General features: G+C 44.9%; 1 protein-coding gene across 1 annotated transcript; it reads right to left on the reverse strand.

Moving 5' to 3' along the window:
- Nucleotides 1-95: 95 nt before the first annotated feature.
- Nucleotides 96-22003, reverse strand: LOC137534333 (zinc finger protein 260-like). The gene is made up of 5 exons (XM_068255784.1): nucleotides 21908-22003; nucleotides 11219-11383; nucleotides 9595-9783; nucleotides 9413-9476; nucleotides 96-3871 (listed from the first exon to the last, which is right to left on the reverse strand). Exons 2-5 carry the CDS (start codon nucleotides 11339-11341, stop codon nucleotides 2151-2153), a joined length of 2097 nt encoding a protein of 698 aa, XP_068111885.1. The 5' UTR covers nucleotides 11342-11383; nucleotides 21908-22003; the 3' UTR covers nucleotides 96-2150.
- Between the last annotated feature and the right edge of the window lie 2080 nt (nucleotides 22004-24083).

Genomic DNA, 24083 nt, shown 5'->3' on the forward strand with positions numbered 1-24083 from the left:
TCAGACATGCCGGTCCTTAAAGGGGAACTGAAGAGAGAGGTATCTGGAGGCTATCATGTTTATTTCCTTTTAGACAATACCAGTTGCCTGGCAGCCCTGCTGATCCTCTGCCTCTAATACTATTAGCCATAGCCCCTGAACAAGCATGCAGCAGATCAGGTGTTTCAGTGGTTCAGACTTATAAGTCTGATCTGACAAGACTAGCTGCATGCTTGTTTCTGGTTTTAATCAGATACTACTGCAGAGAAATAGACCAGCAGGGCTGCCAGGCAACTGGTATTGATTAAAAGGAAATAAACATGACAGCCTCCATATACCTCTCTCTTCAGTTCCCCTTTAATCAAAGTCCATAGCTTTTTGACGATGTGCTACTATAAAGTTTGTGGATTTTACTGCATTTTGTTGGGCTGCGGGCTCATGTGTTGCTATAGCCATCAGATACAAGAACAGAATGCCTGAGATACTTCCAGCAAATCTATGTTTGTCACTGGTGGAGAAAACTAGCGCGGTGTCAGTAGTGCTCCCGGTTATCTCAGCTGCCCAATAGCCAAACAAGCATCTATCTTACAGTAGCATAACTGAGTGGGGAGGTTGGCTCTGTGTTCTAACTACACAGGTCTTGTGTAAGTAAATTCTTCATATAATTCTGCAGAGAATCCACTAGAAGGCAAATGACATAGTGGGCCTCAGTAAACTTCATGAAGGCACAAACTGGTTCTGCAAACATACAGGGCCTGAGCTTCTAAACATTGGGAAATAAGAGGTCCTGCAAACCTCTCCTGGAATTATTGAAGCAAACCTTTAGGGAAAATAACCCTCCAAATGGTTGCTCACCTGAGGAGAAGGTAACCTCTGGGTTCTCCAGAGGCTTCCCCAATCCTCCTCCACCAGCCCATTCCGTCACTGTTCCCTCTGCAAAGCCGCTTGTTGACCCTTGCGCATGGACAGTAGCACAGATCCACTCAGGCTTCAATGGGAAAAGGCAAGCCTGCTGAGGCCTGTGCTACTGCGCATGCATGAGCCATCTGCACGGACCCAATCCAGGTCGGCTTTTTTTTTTTTTTTTTTTTACCAGAGCCCGAGTGGGTCTGTGCTACAGTGCAAGCACAGCGCCTGTGATCTTCGGGAATCTCAGTGCTGGAACAGGCAGAAGAGGACAAGGGAAGCTTCTGACTGATCCAGAGGTTTTCCTCTCCTGAAGTATCCACATTTTAGGTTTTACAAACTTACAGGATTACTTTAAAATGTATCCACCGTTAAGTGCTAAAAATCCAGCAAGCTTTGTATAGGTTATGATGAACCACAGAGAGGGTTGCTGAAAAGTTAGTGCATGAAAACACCAGAACATGCTGTGCAAGTCCAGAAAGTTTTCAATGCAAGCTTGTGCACATTACTGCAGCTGCACAAATCATTTGTTCACTATCCGTTCACCAACCTTTGCAATAGTCTGATATGACTCAAGTGGTAGTTATATATTTGGCACTCAATAGTGGACACAGTTTAGTATATCCAAGCCAAGTTGCATATTTTTTTTTTTTTTCATGGCTCGCTGGACCTTCCTAAATCAATCCCAGCATTCTTGTGCTCTGCACTATACAGTAGAATCTCATTGTAGTAAACGCTGAAATAGTAAACCTCTAGATATAGTTAACTCAATTCTCAGGTCCCAGCAACTGCGCTTGTATAAATATTCAATGTATGAACAATTCCGATATAGTAAACTACTTTTCCTGGTCCCTTGGAGTTTACTATAACGAGATTAGACTGTATAGTGCTCATCCGAGGGAGTGTACATATGGAGACTTGCTAAGACAGAGACAGCATGAGCTAGGTGTAAAATGGGACCACCTGTAATTGCATTTGTGGGAGAAAGCCTTGTGATGTTGTCCGCAATGCGTGTTATGATCTATGGTTGTACCTGTCATCACAAAAATGTGCTTGCAGCTGATATAAATGCACCTAAAGGGGCTTACACAAAACAATAGTGTTGTGTATAACTTATAACAGGCAAAGCCATACTAAAATACGCTCTTCCCACCTGACCAATGCTCATTATGAGGGCAGCCACATGAAGCAACAGCATGTTTAGGGACGCCATGGAGTCAGTTACCATCTGCCTTTTGTTGCAAGCCAGGTTTGATTTAAGTTAACTAAACCTTTGGATCCTGTCCATGTGTTCTCTGATGTTTTATCAGTGCAGCGTTACTGTTGAACGATTTTGCACACGTGGTGCAAGAGAAAGGCTTCTCTCCCGAGTGAGTCCTCTGGTGTATGATGAGATTTGTGGTGCGTGTAAAACTTTTACCACAATCCCGGCATGAAAAAGGCTTTTCACCCGTGTGAATCCTCTGATGTCTCACCAGAAGTGACTTCCTGTTAAACACATTCCCACAAGCTCTGCAGGTAAACGGTTTCTCCCCAGTGTGTATCCTTTGGTGAACCCTGAGAGCAGATTTTTGTGAAAAGCATTTTCCACACTCGGAGCAGATGGCTTTGTCAACCACCCCATGGCTCTTCCGGTGTTTGATGAAGACCGTTTTTGAGCAGAATTCTTTGCCACACACTAGACAAGACCATTTGTCTCCTTTGTGACCTGCCTGATGCTTTACAAGGTCTGATTTCTGAATGAAGCTTTTCCCACAGTCCAAGCAAGAAAATGGCTTTTTACCATTATGGCTTATTTGGTGTCTGATGTAATGGGAGCGTTGATTGAAGCATTTCCCGCATACGGTACAAACAAAGGGTCTTTCACCAGTGTGAATCATCTGGTGCCTGAAAAGAGCTGACTTAAGACCAAAACACTTTCCGCATTCCGAGCAGAGAAAAAGTTTTTCACCACTGTGAATTTTTGTATGTCTAGCCAGGTGTGATTTGTAAGAAAATAACTTCCCACAGTCAACGCAAGCAAAGTCCTTTTCCTGCAGCAATTCCTGGTCTCCATCATGGTTAGGATTATCATTTAGCCTCTTCCTGCAGTCAAGACAAGACATGACCCCATTGGTTCCCTGATGTTCACCAAAACCAGAGTTCCTGGTGAATTTCTTTCCACAGTCAGGACAAGCTTCTTGAATGTTTTCTTGATTGCTACCAAGATTACAGTTTCCCACCTGAGGTTCTTGGGGGTCTAAATGATGCTTCCGAAGTTCAAAAGTAGAACAAGACGTTTTTGGAGGTCTAGATGAATTACATAATGCCTTTTCATTGTGCGTTCTTTGATGTTTAACTAGGTGTGATTTACAACTAAATTTTCTTCCGCAGTCACCACAAGATATCTTCACTTGACTGTCTGCCTGATGGATATCAGAATTTGATGAACCAGGAGATTTTGTACTCTGGAAATTACTCAGCCTCTCCTCCGGGTTTATTCTCATATATTTCTCAACACTTGGTTTACAAGTTATCACTTTCGCTGAAATGTTTTCTTGGTGGTTACCAAGCACAGAATTACAATTTAAAATTGTAGCAGTTGTAGAGTCAATGTGTGTTTTTTGTTCAGACAGACTAGTCAATGTCTTGTCAAAAACTTGAATGGCTGTGTTTAGTGTATTCACTGTTGCCTGATCATATAGGAGATCAGGATTCTCGGTGTCACACAGTAAAATATAAGTAGATTCACATTCGGTCTGTGTCCAACCATCTTTATATGAGCTTAACTTGTCTATACTGAGACTATCAACACTTTCTGTCTGAGTTTGTTTCCACAACTTAGAAACCACACAATCTAGGGGATTGGTTTCTGTCACTGAGATACCATTTTTCAATATGTATACAGTTGAAAGTTCTTCTTCAATGACGACTTCTGAAGCTTGGTCTACACAATCCGAGGTTTTGCAAATATGAAACCGCATCATGCTCCTGGCCACAGAGCAATCTGTTGAAAAAAATATACAGTATTATGAATTCACATAAATAGGATATTAAAAGTAAAGTGGAGTTACTGTATTTTTTGGACTAAGACTCACCTTTTCTCCCCCAAAAGTGGGGAAAAAAAAAGTCACTGCATCTTATAGTCCAAATGCAGGGAGTTCCTGACTTGTGAACACCTGCCAATATGAACCTCCAACCTGCTGCAATGTCGGGGACTCTCTGTACTGTGTCAATGCAGAGGGGGGGGGGGGGAGGGAGGCACAAAGAGGCATAGAGGAGGACACAAGGAGGATAGAGGGATACATATGGGGTACTCAGGACGACAAGGGGGACAGATGAGGACACAGGGAGACAGGAGAGGTACAAGGGGGCATGAGGTACAAAGGGGGCATAATCCACAAGATGCCCCTTCACCATGGATGCACCAGGTTTAGTATAGATTTTCCCCTGATTTTGTCCTCTAAACCTAGGTGCATCTTATAGTCTGTAAAATACGGGTAAATATTTCCAGTGTTTGAACCCTTTGTCCAGCCCCATCAGATACTACATTTTCTTAATCCTGTATGGCACAAAGTGACATGCTGAGTGACCAACTGTTTTGGCCCAAGAATAGCCACAAAACCAAGATTTTCATAGGACAACGGTAAATAATGAAGAATACAGGTTCTGGAAGGGTGGTTATCTGTCTCTGCTGACTCCTGTTTTTTCTTTAGGATTACTTTAAAGAGCAACGGTAGCCTACATAACGGGTATAACTGCATTGTTTTTAAACCCTTTCCTCTTTAGATTCTAAAATGTACATTCCACAGGAAAAATCTTTAGTCCTGTCAGGAGATTTCTGTGGAATGTTTGTTTACAGAGTGCTCTAAAGCCAGTTTAACCGGTTCAGCGCCGCAGTCCGAAAATCTCATGCATCCGAGCAACGTTCACCTCCCATTCATTCGCCTATAACTTTATTGCTACTTATCACAATGAATTGATCTAGATCTTGTTTTTTCCGCCACTAATTAGGCTTTCTTTGGGTGCTACATTTTGCTAAGAATTATTTTTTTCTAAATCCATTTTAACAGGAAGATTAAGAAAGAAATGAAAAAAATTCATTATTTCTCAGTTTTAGGCCATTATAGTTTGAAATTAATATACGCTACTGTAATTAAAACTCATGTATTTTATATGCCCATCTGTCTTGGTTATTACACCGTTTAAACGATGTCCCTATCACAATTTATGGTGCCGATATTTCATTTAGAAATAAAGGTGCATTTTTTCAATTTGCGTCCATCACTATTTATAAGCTTATAATTTTAAATAATATAATAACATACTCTCTTGACGTGCATATTTAAAAAGTTCAGACCCTTGGGTAACTATTTATGTTGTTTTTGTTTTTTTTATTGTATTTTTTTTTATTTTTTTTTTAATAAAAAATGTATGTGGGTAATTTTTGGTGTGGGAGGGAAACTGTTTGTTTTACATGTAAAATAATAGTTTTCTTTAATTAAAAATGTATGTGGGTGCAGTTTACTATTTGGCCACAAGATGGCCACAGTGAAAAAATTCCTAGATGCGAACGATTTCGCATAGAGGAACTAAAGATCAGAGGAGTTGTTTCCTGGGGGCAGAAATACCGCGCTCTCTGGAGAGAAAGCGTCGGTATTTCTGCGGGGAGGTTAGATCGGTGAATGGGAATTATATTCCCATTCACTGATCGGAGGGCTAGCGGGGGGCGGCGGGTACGCGCGCGGGCGCGCGCCCGATCGCGGGGAAGATGCAGTGCCTATCTGGACGAGAAAGCTCGTCCAGATAGGCCGAACTGGTTAAAATATACCTCATCTGTCTCCCTACTGCTCTGGGAAGGTGGCTCTACATGGCTAAACCTCACTGGGAAGGCGAGGTTACATACTAATAAAGTGGGTATCCTGAATAGTTTAATGCAGTCTAATATAGGTCACTACTGTGCCTTATTAAAGAGATGCAAAACACCCACATTATACTAAAGACAATTCTACTATTTCAAGAAAATCAGTTCTACCTTTAACCTACCAGTTAATACTTAATGTTCATACACACCTACCAACTATCTGGCAAACTTGTCTGTTAAGCCCCATACAACTTTTGTTGTGAAACAAGTTGAAACTACTATAACAAGTCTTTTGCTATTGTTCAACAGTTGGATTGACTTCTTATCAGTCTTACCAGCTTTTTGAACAATAGCAAAAGACTTGTTATAGTAGTTTCAACTTGCTTCACAACAAAAGCTGTTTGACAGTTGTGCTGCATAAAAGACCGCTGTTGAGCGTGTGAATGGGGCTTAACAGGACAAGTTTGCCAGATAGTTGGACAGATAGTTGGTAGGTGTGTATGAAGGTGCATACACACATCTGATATTTCTGAACAACTTGTAGTTCAGACATCATGTACATACTGAACAACAAGTCGTTTGATATGCTAATTTACCTAATGTGCATGTCGTTTAACCAACTTGATAATGGAAAATGGACAATGGACTGGATAAAACAATGTACTAGATTAAATGACTGATCAAACAACTTGTTGTTTGAATGCCTTTTAAAGGTACATACACACATCGGGGGGTTTGCGAAAATCCAACGTGTGAATGTACCTTTAGTGTCAAACTAATAGACTTTCAAACAACAAGTCATTTGTACAGACCTAACTGTCATTTGAATGTTAGTTCACAGATCCGCCAAGCGGATCAGTCAAAACTGCTGCTATCAGTCTAACGATCGTTTGTACACACGTCAAACCATTGTTCAAACGACAAGTCGTTCAGAAATATCAGATGTGTGTACATACCTTTAAGGTACATACACACATCGGATTTTTACAAACGACCCCAGTGTTCTCCCCAGAATTTTTTTCCAGCCGGGTGGCATGAAAAGGTAGCCGGGTGGGTTGCAACCAGGGGAAAGCAGGGCCGGCAACTCTGCTTACAGCATAGGACCCAGCATACAGGGATGTACCCCCTATCACGTCCTCTGCAACCCCTATCACGGCCCATGCATTCCTGCACCCCCTATCACATCACATTCATCCCTGCACCCCTATCACATCCCATGCATTACTGCACTCCCTATCACCATGCGTCCCTTCACCCCCATTACTCTCACCTAATACTTTACTGCAGCTCCACCTATCTCCCAATAGACAACTCAAACAATACTATTTCCTTATAACATAGGTTATTGCACTCTGACACATTTCATACAATACTGTACCACTATCACATTCCACATATCACTGCACTTCAGTATGCTCCCTTACATCACCCGCCACACTCCACATGATTGCACCGACCTACAGCTTATTAGTGATCCCATCACCCTTCTTACAGCACATACATTGCAGCATTACTACAACCATTCTATTTATAAATACACAACCATTCTATGATTATTACACCCTGCAGTATAGGGTACCCCTCTGCCCTGATCCAGTATGCTTGCACTTTAGCACCGCTTCCTACCCCCCAAAACCATACCTCCCAACTTTTTGAGATGAGGAAGAGGGACACTTAAGCCACGCCCCTGCCACAACCCCATCACAACCCTATTCATGCATACTATAAAGATTTCATAAGAAAAATACGTTGTTTTATAATTCAAACCACCCTGGTCCTTTTTATCCTGGTTCATTTTCCTTCATGTTCCTCATGTTTCATAGTAACATTTTACCGTTCGTGATATATCAATTTAAAGTATGGGAATAAAATTTACAGTCAAACACATTTTTAGTCGAGAGGTATATAGGCCTGAAAGAGGGACAAATGAGGAGGAAAGAGGGACAGGACTCCCAAAGAGGGACAGGTGGGAGCTATTTAACATTTCCCAATGTCACCCCCTCCCCCTGCTCACCCCTTTGGCAGCCGCGATTAGGATGAGTTGAATGGCCTCCTTGATGTAGTAGCGCTTGTCCACAGCACCCTGTCCTGCCGCTCTGCTGGAACACTGTGACTCACTTCCTCAGCCCGCTGGTGCCCGGCTTCTGATTGCAGTACGGCGTCACGCTGAGTGTCTTCACAGCCATGATCGGCTGCGAGGAGAATACACGTGCTGCAGGCAGCCCAGGGGAGCCACTGGCCAGGCCACTGTACGGACGGGAGATGGGTGTACTAGAGGGGACCGGAGGATGTGCTCCCTAGTTCCGGCTGCGCTGCATCATATAGCGCATTGCTGCACATCGCTTCTCTTCCATATCCCTGCGGCAGCGATCTGACGATCGGACAGAAGAGAACTCTACAGGCGGGGAGCGCAGCCGGAACTAGGGAGCACATCCTCCGGTCCCCTCTAGTACACCCATCCCCCGTCCGTACAGTGGCCTGGCCAGTGGCTCCCTTGGGCTGCCTGCAGCACGTGTATTCTCCTCGCAGCCGATCATGGCTGTGAAGACACTCAGCGTGAAGCCGTAATGCAATCAGAAGCCGGGCACAAGCGGGCGGTAGAGGTGGGTCACAGTGTTCCAGCAGAGCGGCAGGACAGGGTGCTGTGGACAAGCGCTACTACATCAAGGAGGCTGCCGCTGATCTGAAGATATAACAGGCGCCAGGAGGGCAGCGCAGCCGTAACTAGGGATTGCTATATTCAGAGGGAGACCCGCTCTATGCGGGGAGACGGCAGCGCACATGAGCGTGTGATGCGGGCGGGCCTTGGAGCACCCGGGCGGGGTTTCAAAACAGCCGGGCGGCCCGCCCACTTAATAGGTCCTGGGGAGAACACTGGACCCGTCGTTTGGACGTCAAATCGGGCGCGTGTAACTCTCATGTCACTTGTAATCACGTGACATGCAGGAAGAGATGCTGGACACTAGGCAAAGCGGACAGGTGGAAGCACAGCACTGGACTCCAGTGGAGAGGTGAGAGCACAGCTTCTCCTGTGCTGTACTCTGCATTTACACACTAAGCTGAGGGAGAGCAGGAAGGGGATGTACAATGAAATGCAACAGGATCAGCGGGTTGTTTGTATCTCAGGGACTCCCTGTATTATGCATCCACCCTATACAGAACAATGGGAACTAATGCCAAATGCTTTTCTGCTTAGTTGCAGAAAAGCATTTAGCATCAGTTAAAGGAAACCTAAACTGAGAAGGATATGGATGATCTTTCCTTTTAATATAATACCAGTTGCCTGACTCTCCTGCTGATCCTGTGTCTCTAATTGTTTTAGCCACAGCCCCTAAACAAGCATGCAGATCAGGTGCTCTGACTGAAGTCAGACTGGATTACCTGCATGCTTGTTTCAGGTGTGTTATTCAGCCACTACTGCAGCCAAAGAGATCAGCAGGACTGTCAGGCAAATGGTATTGCTTAAAAGGAAACATCCATATTGCTCTAAGTTTAGGTTCCCTTTAAACAGGCTGCCCGCAGAAGCCTGTCAGAATCAGCCATCCATTTGGATCCGTACCAATAAATGGAACGTTTTTACTTGAAATGTGAAAGGAGCCTTCCTGTCAACATGACAACTGAAGTAAATCTGTGCCCGCCAGCATTGCAGGTACCGGCCATCTGTTTACGCAGCTGGAATCTTACCCGATGAGTCCTGGTCTTTGTCACGGTCACAACTATTCTGGACGTTCTCCAAAATTGTTCTCACCTACAGAAACAAACAAGACATGCTGGTATTCTCCTTCATCTCCTCCACAAATACAACATAAAAAAAAATAAAAAAAAAAATCACTTCCTACTCTCCCATAACGGTTACCACGACTCACATCTCCAGTCAGCAGCTTGAGGATTCGGCTGATGACCTGTAGAATCTTCTCGTCGTTGTTCCTCTCTAGTGACAGGAAGGGCAGTGCGGGCTCCATAACAGGGTTCCGGTTATCGCGGCTTTCTGCTGACACAGATGGTCTGCTGGAAATCACATTCTCACCGAATGGCTTCCTCTCTATGATGAAAGCCTGTGTATGACAAAACAAATACAGATAAATATACAGAAAAATGCTTTCTAGAGCCTAGACATGGGTGCTGCATTACTTCCAGGTATGACACTTGTCACACTGGGCAAAATAAAAGATTCTGATTCATTTCATTGCACCTCACAGACATTATGCTATCATTATGATGGATGGCAATGTATCCTGAAAGTCTTAGGGTTAGACACCACCAGGAGGAGGTTTAGGCACCACCGGGGGGGGAGGGGGGGGAAAGGAATTTAAGGGCTAGGCACCACCAGGGAGGATGTTAGGGTTAGGCACCACCAGGAGGAGGTTTAGGCACCACCGGGGGTGGGGGGGGGGGGGGAATTTAAGGGCTAGGCACCACCAGGGAGGATGTTAGGGTTAGGCACCACCAGGGGGGTGTCTTAAGTACAGAGCGCAGAATGCTCCAGACCACGTGAGCGTGACTGACAGCTGCGCTACAGGCTTCAGTAGAAGGTCGGCATCTGCATCGGAGGGGACCGGGAACCACCAGAGCCGGGGCTAAGGGCAAAGGACGGCTGCCAGGTGCTGGAGGAAGCCCTGGGTAAGTAAAGCTCATTTTTTTCCACTGATGCTTCCTTTAAGAAGAAAAAAAATAAATATACAAACCTGGGGCTTCCTCCTGCCCCCTCCAGGCTTATCCATCCCTCGCCGCCATCCTCATTTGTCTGTAATTAGCCCCGGAAAGTCTTCTGGTTGGGGGCCAACTGTACATGCGCGGTCTGGCCGTAAGCTCCCATCACCGGGAACATCCTGCTGACAAGGTGGTAGCGGGCGGCCGGACTGCGCCTACACCGGCTGGACGACTTACTGGGGCCAGTTGCGGATGAACTAAGCCCCAGGTATAGGCCTGAACAATTTTAGGAAAAAATTGAATTGAGCAATTTCTGTCCGAAATTGCGATTTCGATTCGATTCACGATTTTCTTCAAATCAAGCTTTGTGCCCCGTCTGTGCCCGTTTGTTGCCCCTTTCTCCCCCTGTCTCTCTTTCAACACGAGTCCAGCGATGCCTGTCTAACCACTTTGCCTCCTGCAGGCTCTAATGCACGAAATACTTCCTGTATGTCATGTGACATACAGAAACCCGGAGCTTTGCCAAGCACAAGAGTTGGAGGCCGGCAGCGTTGGACTCGTGCGGATGTCCTATGCTGCGGGCCTCAAGCGCCGGGACTTTTGGGTAAGTTTGAAGCGTCTTCTTCAAACTTCCCCATGTGGAAATGACGTGATCACGATAATTGCCGCTTTGACGATTCCGAAATTGTGATCTTGGTGATCACGATTTCGGTTTAAATTAGATTTATCTTTCAAGCCTACCCAGGTATGTATTTTTTTTTCTGAAGTCCCCATCTCTGGTACACTTAAATCAACAGAAGCAAAACTGAGATCACATGATATTCCCAGAATCCTCCTCACCTCTCCAGTCAGCAGGTAGATGATCTCCAGTGTGAGGTGTAATATCTGCTCAGCAATGTGGCTACTGTCATCCTTCATTTTTCCTGAGGCCTCCTGGTGTCCTCTGTCTAAAGAGTCCTCCATTAGACCATCTTCTGATTAGATTATTACTTCATTTGGGCAGACCTGAATAAAAGTGTAAATAGGCATTTAAATAAATTGGATTTCACAAACTAACCATAAGGCAAGTGCACCGGAGGACAAACTGATATTAGAGCTTAAGGCCACGTACACACATAGGATTTTGATTGGCTGATCACTGACTAATTTTACTGCTTCCATGTAGTATGAGGAACAACAGATTCTGAATACTATGAACACATTGGGTATGTAAGCTCTCTGGCCATGGAAGTGGTAAAATTGCCCAATTAAAATTGCATGTGTGCACCAGGCTTTACTCAAGGCAGCATATTAATTACACCATCTCAAAGGTTAGTTAGCAGAGTTGCCCAATCCCCTTTTAGTGTGAAATGAGGTTTATACACTTCCAAAACACGTTTGTTTTTTTACATCTTGGCATATGGCATGAAGCAGCTCAGCCCAACAGCAGATGAAGTGTTATGTACAGCCCTGGATTCCTAACCCTTACAGTGAGAAAAAAATTACAGCCTAGTTCTACTGGGACTATACATACAGTTTTATCTCATATTTTACACATCACTACAGGTGCTCTGTACCCTTTATGAACGTAAAGGATCCTAATTACATTGTTATTTGGGTTGAAAAAAAGACATACAGTGCTGCCCATAATTATTCATACCCCTGGCAAATTCTGCCTTACAGTAAATTTACTTTTATTCAACCAGCAAGTCATTTTTTGATGGGGAATGACATAAGTGTCTCCCAAAAGACAAGACGATGTACAAGAAGCATTATTGTGGGGAAAAAAAATAAAAAATAAAATAAAAAACAAAAAACAAAAAAAAAACATTTCACAGCTGATAAAGTATTCTTCTGCCGCCAGTCTCCTTTCCAAGAAGACACTGATTGCCGATGTCTGAACCTTCAAGGTACTGACACTTAATCCTTTTTGTAATCCCTGTTGAAGAAACTCAAGCACTGACGTAGATAAAGATAAATCTAAAGATTTCTCTTTACACCAATTCAGATACACTCTCCATGTCTTATTATAAATATCCCTGGTTACCTTTTTACGACATTGTATCAGGGTTTCGGATAATTTATCCGAGAATCCTCTAGCCTTCAAGATTTTCCACTCAGCCTCCATGCTGTAAGGTGAAGAAGTTGAAGGTTTGGGTGAAAGGCTATGCCCTACTGTAGTAGATCCTGTCGACTCTGAAGAGTAATTGGCTGACCTACTGTCAATTTCTGTAACAAAGTGAACCACGGTCTCTTCGGCCAGGAGGGGGCTATCAGGATCATTTGAGCTTGATCCTGTACAACCTTGTTCAGAACCTGTGGAATGAGTGATATTGGGGGAAAACTGTACATCAACTGTGTTCCCCAATTTATTGAAAAAGCATCCACTGCCCAAGGTTTGTCTAGGGGACATAGTGAGCAGAACCTCTGACACTTGGCATTGTCCTTGTTGGCAAAGAGGTCCACTTCCGGGGACCCCCATTGATCCTTGATCTCTTGAAAAACTGATGGATTTAGGGACCACTCGTCCTGTTTCAGAGGGGACCTGCTTAAGAAGTCTGCCAACTGGTTGGCTGTACCCTTTAGATGTCGGGCCTTTAAGGACATTAAATTCCTTTCTGCCCAATTTAGGATTTGTCTGGTTTGGGACCACAGTAATGAACTTCTCGTTCCTCCCTGACGATTCAGATAAGCTACCACGCTGCTGTTGTCTGACCTTATCAGCACATGACACTGTCTTATGTCCTGACTGAAGTTTTGTAGCGCCAACCAAACAGCCTGAAGCTCCCTGCTGTTCGATGACCTGGTTCTCATCCTGTTGGACCATTGTCCCTGAGCTGGACGACCATCCATGTGTGCTCCCCAACCCCATAGACTGGCGTCCGTTGTTATCACTAACTGAGATGGATAATGCCACAGCCGACCTTCTGATAGATGAGTGAGATCTTGCCACCACATGAGTGAGACCTTTACACTGTAGGGAATGAACACCTTCTTGTCCAGAAGTTTTATATCCCTGTTCCATTTTGTCAGAATCCAAATTTGCAAGGTCCTGGCATGGAATTGACCCCACTGAATGGCCGGAAAGGCAGAAGTTAGGAGTCCCAGAACCGCCATTGCTTTTCTGAGGGAGATGTAGTGGGCCTGCTGGAAAGAAGAAACAGTATTAAGTATTGCAGAAACCTTCCTCTCTGGTAATAAAAGGCTTTCATTAGTAGTGGAAATATTGAACCCTAAAAATTCCATGAGCTGAGAAGGAATTAGGGATGATTTGGAGTAGTTAATAAGCCATCCAATTGACTGCAAAAATTCCATAGTGGATTCTACCTGTAGTAACACTGAGTCTCTAGATTGCCCCCAAATCAATAAATCATCCAGATAACTAAGAACAGATATGGACCTGTCCCTGATAACTGCTAATACTTCTGACAAAATCTTTGTGAAGAGCCAAGGAGCAGAAGAAATTCCGAAAGGTAGAGCATTAAACTGGAAGTGTCTTACCTTTCCCTCCAGGTGCACCGCAAATCTGAGAAACTGTTGTGAATTCAGATGAATTGGAACATGCAGATATGCATCCTTTAAGTCCAGGGATGCCAGGAAACAATCTTTCTGTAAGAGAGTTATCACAGAGTAAATATTGTCCATTCGAAATCTTCTGTATCTTATTGATTTGTTTAGTTCCTTTAGATTCAGGATAAAATCGAAACTCTCCCTGAGGTTTCTTTACCAGGAAAACTGGGGAGTAAAATCCCAATCCCTGTTGACATTTTGGAACATCCCTGATCACTCTCTTGTGTAGCAGAGAGTATATTTCCTTTTCCAATGCTAGACGCTGTACAATGTCTTCTGGAATTGGGCAAACAAGAAATTTTTGAGGAGGTGTCTGCGAGAACTCTATGCTGTATCCCTCTAGAATTATTTTTAATAGCCACTGATTTTGAAAGGTTTCTTGCCATGTCTCGTAAAAGTGGGTAAGCCTTCCCCCCACTGGGATGCTGGCGTCATTGTTTATTAGCCTGGGTAGAAGAATGGGTGGCAAAGACTGGTTTACCCTTCTGTACTTTATAAGGGGCCCATCTTTTCTCTCCACCTCTCCTGGTAGGGGCCTTATTATCAGACTCTGACTTTGTGTTGGCACGAAAGGGACGTTTAGAAGGAAAAACTCTCCTCTTTACAGGAAAGTTCTTCTTGACGTCAGCAGTTCTGTCTAATGTCTCATCTAGTTTAGACCCGAATAAGAATTCTCCCTCGCAAGGAATTCCACATAGTTTGGCTTTGGAGGAATTGTCTCCCCTCCATGTTTTGACCCAAACACCACGCCTGGCTGAGTTGACTAATGCAGTAGTCCTAGCAGTAAGTTTCACTGTGTCGTCTGCTGCATCAGTCATATAATTAGTGGCATTAAATAGGTTAGGAAAATCCTGTAAGATTTCCTCCCTAGGTACTCCCGTGGCAATTTTATTTTGAGTCTCCATTAACCAGGTTTTAAGGGATCTACCTACAGCTGTAGACGCCACGGCGGGTTTGAATGTAAGTGAGGAGGACTCCCATGCTCTTCTCAAAAGATTATCGGTCTTTTTGTCTATAGGGTCTTTGAGGTGCCCGAAATCCTCAAAGAGTAAATCTGTATTCTTTGAAACTCTAGACAAAGCTGGATCAAGCTTCGGAGAGGGACCCCAGAATTTCTGATCCTCAACGGTAAAAGGATACCGCCTGTTAAGGGTCCTTGGCCAAAAAGCCCGTTTCTCAGGGTTATCCCACTCCTTTCTTATCATATTTTTTAGGGAAGAATGAACCGGGATAACTGAGGAATGAGGATCAGATAGGCTCTCATACATTTGATCCAACTGTGATAGAGACTTCTTCTCTGACTCAATGCCCATAGTATTATGCATGGCAGCTAATAGATCATTAATAAGATCAGGTGAAAAAGCAAATTTTTGATTTTTCCCCGATTTCTCTCTTTCCTCATCCTCAGAAATTTCCTCGAAGGATGAAATTCCTAATTCTCCCTCAGATAATTCGGATGCTACCGATTCCTCAGCCCTTCTCTTCCTAGAAACTGGTGCCGGATTTAAGGAGACTAGAGGGGATCCTGGAGGAGGATTAGGGTCCTCAGGCCCCTGGATACAGGATGATGATGATGCTATGGCGGAATCCTTGATTTCCTTAATAGCTGTGGTCATTTCTGATCTCATCCATCCCATTAGATCCTTAAATATCACAGGAGATTAATTTTTCACTATTTTATCTGTACAATGGTGACATAATTTCCGACTTGAGGACATCTTTGTATTGCATAATGGACATTTCTTTTCCCCTTTAAAAGAAGATGTAGAAGCAGATGCAGATGATGATGAATGATGCTGGGAACTTGATTTATCCTTTTTAGGCTAAAATAAAGCAAAATATGGGCTAAATTAGTGAAGCTCTATACAGCAGCATTCAAACCCCATCACACATCTATACCCCCGGTATTAGAGCACCCCTGTGCCGCTTACCAGAGAGGGTTCAGCGCCAGACTCAGCAGATAGCAGTGGAGTAGGGCCTGTAGCGTCCTCCATGTTGCCAAAGGGTGGGAACATGTACTGCTAATTATTTAAATAGTGTTGGGTAATTACCTTATCTCCATCCAGGTGCGCCGAATTGCCCCTGCAAATGACGCTCCTACTTCCGGTCACGCGGGACGCAGCGCGTGACGCACTTCCGGTAAACGTCTGGAATTTCCCTTTGCGCGCCCATGCGCGTATATAGGTGCTGCCAAGTTGGGAGAAGCCTCCTCCACGCTGTCCGGGCTGCACGCCGGCTCCCCTGACCAGCTCCAGCTACAGCCCGCAACACCGCTGCCCCTGCCGCCTGACAATGATGGCACCGCGGAGGATCCCCTGCGCTCCGTCCAGGACAGAAAAACAACTGAGGGCTCTAGGTGAGCTGGGGGGTATTTATGCTGCCGCATATCTGCTATGCAAATTTTTATCTTTTAGCTTCCTGTCCAGCGGTGGGGTGGAGAGACAAGTCTCAAGAAGGGGTGCTGTCCTGATAGACGTCCTGGGAAATATATGTAAAGCATATGACTTCAGCATGTGGGTATTACGTGCAAACATTTCTGCTCTCTGCTCGTCCCTCCTCCCTTCTCTGTCCACTCCCTGCCCTCTGTCCATCTTCTCCCCTTCTCTGTGTGTCCACCCCCTCTCCTTCTCTTGTCCACAGACCTGTCCTGCTGTTCATTTCACCCCCGAATGCTTCCAGTAGTAAAATGATCCGAGATTCGGATCAAAGATCCGGATCTCTTCAATGATTCGATTCGAATCATCCGGATCATTGAAAAGATCCGAACTTCCCATCTCTACTAGGCTGTGCCCGGAGAAGCACGAGTCCATCCGATTTCAAATGCAGCTTCCACAGCGTGGTGATTTTTCTCTCTCCTGTCTCCTCCCCACCCTCTCAGCTCGCAGTACTGTAGCCAGTTGGTTAGGAGAGGCTTTGAGGAATGTTGTTATGCAGTAGAGATGGGAAGTTCGGATCTTTTCAATGATCCGGATGATTCGAATCGGATCATTGAAGAGATCCGGATCTTTGATCCGAATCTCGGATCATTTTACTACCGGAAGCATTCGGGGGTGAAATGAACAGCAGGACAGGTCTGTGGACAGGAGAAGGGGAGGGGGGTGGACACAGAGAGAAGGGGAGAAGATGGACAGAGGGCAGGGAGTGGAAAGAGATGGGAGGAGGGACGAGCAGAGAGCAGAAATGTTTGCACGTAATACCCACATGCTGAAGTCATATGCTTTACATATATTTCACCTATATGTTCATCTGTACACTTTGAAAGAAAAGGTCGCACAGTGAAAGAAAGCATTCCCAGAAGTGAAGTGCAGCTGTTTAGTGCCGAGTGCAGGAGGATTATATTGCCTTTCAATCACACTGTCTGCAAAGTTACTGAGCTGTGCTGAGCCAAAAGCTTCCCATGTGTTCACTGTGCAGCACTACGGAACAGACAGCCTATAATGAGCAGCACATTGCAGCCAGTATGTGTGCTCTACACATATCTGGCAGTGGCACCCATGTCCCCTCTCTCTCATCTACCTGTCCCTGCAAGGCTGCCTCCCTTCCAACAGAGCGATCCATCTCTGCTCTGCTTCCAAGACCCCGCTGCCCGCTGAGAGGGGGCGTGTCGCTCCTGGCCCGCCCCTTTTGCGATCCGAATCACTCATTTTGATGATTCGGATGATCGACTCATAAAATAGATTCGGATCAAAGATCCGAATCGTTCATGATCCGGACAACACTATTATGCAGAGGCCCCACCCCCGTATCGGGAAGAAGAGCAGCGCATGCTGGAGCTGCCTGGCAGTGGATCTGCACGCTGCTTATCATGGTGCTTCCGAGGTATTGCCCTCACCTGCTCCCTCCCTTCCAGACATCAGTAAAATGAGAGCCGTGCAGAGTCTGGAATGTATATACAGTATATCACTTGTGGAGGATTCAGCCGACATTTCCTCCCACTCTGTCACAGCTGCACTGACCATCTCATTCACAATGCCAGCATCGCGCAAGAAAGATAATTTGGTAGCTGGTCAGTTCATTTTTCTTTTAAAAGGTAAATTTTACTTATAGGATGTGTTTTCTTACTCTTCAACATGAAGTAGTGGCTCTCCCAGCGTCCCTCTCATCCCCCATCTCATACAGACACAGTGCACATCCTGCTACTGGGCTGCAAAAAAGGAATTAATTGTGCATAACAATGTTTTATGCATGTTTTGGTACTAAATGGAGGGTATTTATTTGCAGTGCTAGTATGATGTAAAAGATTAGGGCTTATTCACACGATGTGGTATGGTGTTATGACAAACTGCACATATGCAATCCATATGGTAACATGATAGTCCATAGACTTTTATGTTACCATTCACAGTACGGCTTTGGGTTCCCACGTGTTGCGATGTAACGTGTTCGAAAATATTTTATTGCAGGTTCTATTGTGTTGCAGCGGCCCACATCTCTGCTTTAACGCATAGCAACACGTCAAGGCATGCACGAAATTGAGTTTGTGCATGCGTTCTGTAGTGTGAATGAGCCCTGTCCGGCTTTAATAACATGTACCTGAAACAGAATAAGATTAAAAGAAAAAAAAACAAAAAAAAAAACTTTTACAGTGGAAACCACTGCAGCATGAGAATGTCTGGAACATATCCGACGAGCTCTCAGACATGGTATTGCAGTGACATTGGTATTGTTTGTGTTGCCTCCACCTCCTTTGCACAGCGTGTCAGCGTGATAATGCCTGACTGTGCTGTGGTGTTACTGACTGTGGTGACCTATTCTGCAAAGCTGTTGTCTGCTGCAGTGGGGCACTTTGAATTTGTGGAAATCTATTCTGCATGGCTGTTGTCTGGTATAGTGGGGAGCTGCCTGTGAATTACAAACATGACAGAAAATGACATCATACCATTAGTTTGATAGTATGATGTCATTTTCTGTCAGTGTATGCTTGCAAATGTTATGGTGTACATTGTGAAATTAGCGATAAAGCTTGATTTGAAGAAAATCGTGAATCGAATCGAAATCGCAATTTCTGACAGAAATCGTGCAATTCAATCTTTTCCTAAAATCGTTCAGGCCTACCAAGGAGGACGCCACTTCTCCAGATAAGGCACACAAAAGTTAGCTTGGCCTTTGCAAATGCTTATCTGGACAAAGAGGAAGACTTCTGGTCTTCTGTGTTATGGTCAGATGAAACAAATCTTGAATTGTTTGGTCACAATGAGGTTTCCTTCATTTGGCGTAAAAATGGAGAAGCCTTCAACCCAAAGAACACCATTGCCACTGTCAAGCATGGTGGTGGGAACCTAATTCTTTGGGGGTGTTTTTCAGCCAATGGACCAAGGAACCGAATCACAGTAAACAGCACAATGAAAAAAGAGCAATACTTGAGGATTTTCAACGACAACATCAGGCAGTCTGCAGAGAAACTTGGCCTTGGGCACCAGTGGACATGTTAGCATGACAATGACCCAAAACACACAGCAAAAGTGGAGTGGCCCAGCCAGAGTCCTAGCTTGAATCCAACTGAGAATCTGTGGAGGGAGCCAAATATCAGGGTGATGGCAAGAAGACCCTCCAATCTGAAAGAGCTCATTGCTCAAGATGAACGGGTGAATGGGCAAAAATACCCATGGAGACATGCAAAAAGCTGGTCTGCAATTATAGGACACATTTGATTGCTGTAATAGCCAATAAAGGCTTTTCTATTGATTATTGAGAAGAGTATGAATAATTCTGGACAGGACACTTTTTGCTCAAATGTAAATAAAAGTTGAGAAATGTTTTTTTTTTTTTCCACAATAATGCCTCTTGTGTCTTATCTTTTGGGAGACACCTTTGTCATTTCCCATCCAAAAAAATTACTTGCTGTTGAATAAAAGTAACTTTAAAAGGGACCCTGAGCAGTATCAAATTAAAAGATTTCACGGTACTTTTCCGTTAGTCGGGCGCATCCACTAGGTGGCGATAAAACTCCACCAGAATTACATCTTTCCCTACTATCCATGGCGGCCTGGAGGGGGAATAGTAATTAACGCCGCCTAGTGGATGCGCCCGGCTAACGGAAAAGTACCGATTTCACTTACCTGGGGCTTCCTCCAGCCCACCATAGGTCGTGAGGTCCTGTGACGTCCTCTTGGCTCTTTCAGATTGGACGGTCTTCTTGCCATCACCCTGATATTTGGCTCCCTCCACAGATTCTCAGTTGGATTCAAGTCAGGACTCTGGCTGGGCCACTCCACTTTTGCTGTGTGTTTTGGGTCATTGTCATGCTGAAATGTCCACTGGTGCCCGATTTCACTTACCTGGGGCTTCCTCCAGCCCACCGTAGGCCGTGAGGTCCCCCGACGTCCTCCTGGCTCCTCTACGCGTGCCTCCGCCAGCTCCCGTTACCAGCAACACACGGGCCGGGTGTCGGGCAACTCTTCCTGGATCCTGATGCTCGTCGTCATCACACGCCATCGTGGCAGCCGGCGTGACAGGTCTGCGCATGCGCGGTTTAGAGTTAGAAAACTCTGCATGCGCAAACCTGTCATGCCGGGCAGCGTGATGACGCGTAGCAGCTGGCATGACGACGACGAGCGTCAGGATCCAGGAAGAGTCGCCCAACACCCGGCCCGGGTGTCGCTGGTAACGGGTGCCGCCGGAGGAACACGTAGAGCCAGGATGACGTTGGGGGGACCTCGCAGCCTATGGTGGGCTGAAGGAAGCCCCAGGTAAGTGAAATCTTTTAATTTACGTTACTGCTCAGGATCCCTTTAAGTCAAAATTTGCCAGAGGTATAAATAATTATGGGCAGCACTGTACATCCATCGAGTTCAACCAGAAAAGCTGTAAAATTTAAAATATAGGAGTACACATACATATCCGATGTAGGTTTGTCCCAGGGTAAATTGCACTGTAAATTACTTATTTTCTATGTAGCTGTCACTCACAAGTAAGTATTAATAATTTGATGGCTCTGATCCTCTCAGCAAGAGGTTTTGGGTTATTCATCTCCTCATGGTGGAGTCTAAAGATTTCCTCCATCCTAAAAAAACAAATCATGAAATGGATTTATACAAAGATGTATGACAGCCTGTCTTCCATTATTCTGTTAGTTGCACTGTGCCACTTCCTTCTAGGACTGCTTTTGAAAAGCCCCATGTGGAAATGTAGTAGCCCCAAACCTGCTGGTAAGAAGTTCAGAGCCATCAGAATATAATACAGTCCAGCATCTTGCGATTTAATTTGGACTGCAAAGCGCTAGGTAATGGAAACCCTGTGAGCTTAGTGGGATCTGTTTGCGAGGCAATTTTCGCCCAATCGCAATCACTGCCCTGCTGCATTTTTCGTGCATTTGAGCTCCTATAGTTTGTATAAAAGCACAAGAAAATTGTATAGCAATCCCAACACTGAGCGATTTTATCACGATTCGCTAATTCAAAATATTTTCTCGCTTGTTTTTCTTTGGTCCCAGCATGAATCACAAACACAATCAAGCCATACACCTGACAGATCGCGGCTGAGTTGTGGTAGTGTCAGATGCCCACAAACTTGATTGCAGTGTGTTTGCATTTCTGAGTTTCTCTCTCTAATGCAATTTTCCATCCGATCGAGGAGAATTGGGAGATTATTATTATTATGCTCTGGCGCTTTGAGTCCTCAAGGAGAAAGGCGCAATATAAATGTTATTTGTCTTGTCTTGTCTTATTGCCAACATGTACAATTTGTTTCCGATTGAGAAAAGACTCGATTTTGAGACGTTATCATCAGAGAACCGATTCCTTATCGATCAGGAGCAGTTTAGACGTGTGCACACAGTACAACTTCCCATCCGATAACCCGTCAATCGGATGGGAAATTGCATCTTGTGTTCCCAGCATAAAATAAGGACTTAGCTCCCCTTTATCTACAGCATCAAACAACAATAACAAACACCTAGCAGGGTCCCCCAGATCACAAACAGTGCCCAATTCAAACCTGATGATAATGTGAAGTCAGCTATAAGTGGGTGTCTGATCTTACCCCTTCCAATTGTCTGGCCCCCGCTCAGGCAGCCAAGATCCAATCCCTCTGCCCGGCCTGCTGTCTACTTTCCTCTCTTGTGCTCAGCCTGGCTTCCTGCTTTGGTCACGTGGTGTCTCTCCCTGAGACCAGCTCAATCAATAGCTGCACACTCCATTCAGGCATTGCTGCTGTGTCTGGCTGTCTGCAGCTGACAGATCCTCCTCAGGGAGAAAAAAAGAAGAGCTCCTTGGTGCAGCAAGGGAAACTCTTCACCTGTTGGTTGAATTGCACACACTTTATTTTGAGACATGAATAATAATAAACATTGGCAGCATCACAATAAATGTACTGTACCTGTGTGTGTAACACATTTCCCAGTGTCCAAAGCCTGGCACCTTGGTAAATATTTTTCAGTGGCGAAGCTAAGGAGCTATGGGCCCTTGTGCAAGTTTTACATGGGCCTCCCCCACAACATTCTATACATAACACAGTGTCAGAGGTGCAAGAATGGGATGGGGAACAGCTCGTTAATGATTATTATCATTCAAAGTATTTCTGAAAGCACAGGACCAATAAAGAGCTAATATTGCGGTTGATGGAGCAGGGTCCTACCAGGCCCCTCTGGCCCAAGGGCCCTGGTGCGGTCAAGACCTCTGCAACTCCTAAACGCAATCACTCCTAATTCACTCTAAAATCCCTCCAAAAATTACAGAAGTCCCAAAATCACAATAAAAATCACTTCAAAATTGCAGACGCAGGGGGGAAAAAAAAAATAAAAAAACAAACAATAGCTGAATAAAAACTACTTCCTCATTTTTGGCTTAGGAAATAAGGGACTAAAGGTTCAAACAGGTACACCATACATTCAATGGTACTGTGTGCTTCATTGTATGCGTTGCATTGCATCACATCACAACTTGAGGGCCCGTTTCCACTATAGCGTTGCGGAATCGCCGGCGAATCACCGCAGGCAAATCGCATGCGGGTGCGATTCCGCATGCGTTTTTTGCCGCGATTTCGCATAGGTAAGGCTGTATGCGAATTTAACCATGTCACTGCCTGTGTAAATTAACATTAATACCTATGCGAAATCGCATGCGAAATCGCGGCAAAAAACGCATGGGGAAAACGCATGCGATTTCCCTATTAAATACATTGCGTGCGATTTGCCTGCATTCCACACGCAGGCGAATTCTGAGGGCCCTACCCTGCAGATTTTTTCTGCACAGAAAAACGTGCGGGGAAACGCACAAGTGGAAACAGTCCCATCCACTTGTACTGACTGTGCGAATCCACATGCGGGCAACGCATGCGGATTCGCGATAGTGGAAACGGGCCCTCAATGTGGATTGTGTGAAAGGAGTCTTTTTTCATCCAATCTTACCAAATCTATGTAGTAAGGGTAAATTGAGTGAATATACTGAATGGATACTTCAGGCAGTTACCTTATATTGCATAGAAATGGTGAGATTGGATGAAAAAGATTGGATCATTAGTGGCCACCATTAAAGTGGACTTAAAGTCTTGCACAGGACAGAAGGAAAACAGAGAGAAATGCACCTTGTATGTATTTAGAGACTATAGCCTGTCTAATTCCCCCTCATCTGTGACTAATTACAAATGTAATTTAATCGCTCAGTTGTGTCCGCTGGCTGCCTCGGCAGAGCAGCTAATTTGTAAACACAGGACCTTAATCTTATGTCTGCTTCCATGAAAGCAGGAAGTAGATACACTGCAGATTTAGTGCAAGATGTGGATCAGCTGTAACAAAGAAATGTTTTTGTTTAAAGAGAACCCGAGGTGGGTTTTAAGAATGCTATTAGGATACAGAGGCTGGTTGTGCATACAATGATCAGCCTCTGTTACTATACTGTGCCCCATCCCCCCCCCCCCCCCCCCCCAGACCTCCCCTGCACTCTGCTGCAGCGTGTCGCTAGCAGTATGTCACTTTCCGCCGCTCCCCCGCCTCCTCTATAGCACCGCTCCCCGCCTGCATCCCTTCCCTCCCCACCTCTGTTGCCCAGGCAAGCACTAAAACGTCACCCTACTGGTGACAAGGACACAACGTGAAGTGGATGTGTCCATCTTGAAGTGAGGCATGGCTAGTAGAAGGTGTGGCAATAAGCTAGACATACAGTGACAAATAAATAGGTGGCAGCAGGACCACTATCATGGCAGTATAAGCAGTACTGCC

The sequence above is a fragment of the Hyperolius riggenbachi genome, chromosome 10 (genome assembly GCF_040937935.1).
Source record: "Hyperolius riggenbachi isolate aHypRig1 chromosome 10, aHypRig1.pri, whole genome shotgun sequence".
Lineage (NCBI taxonomy): Eukaryota > Metazoa > Chordata > Amphibia > Anura > Hyperoliidae > Hyperolius > Hyperolius riggenbachi.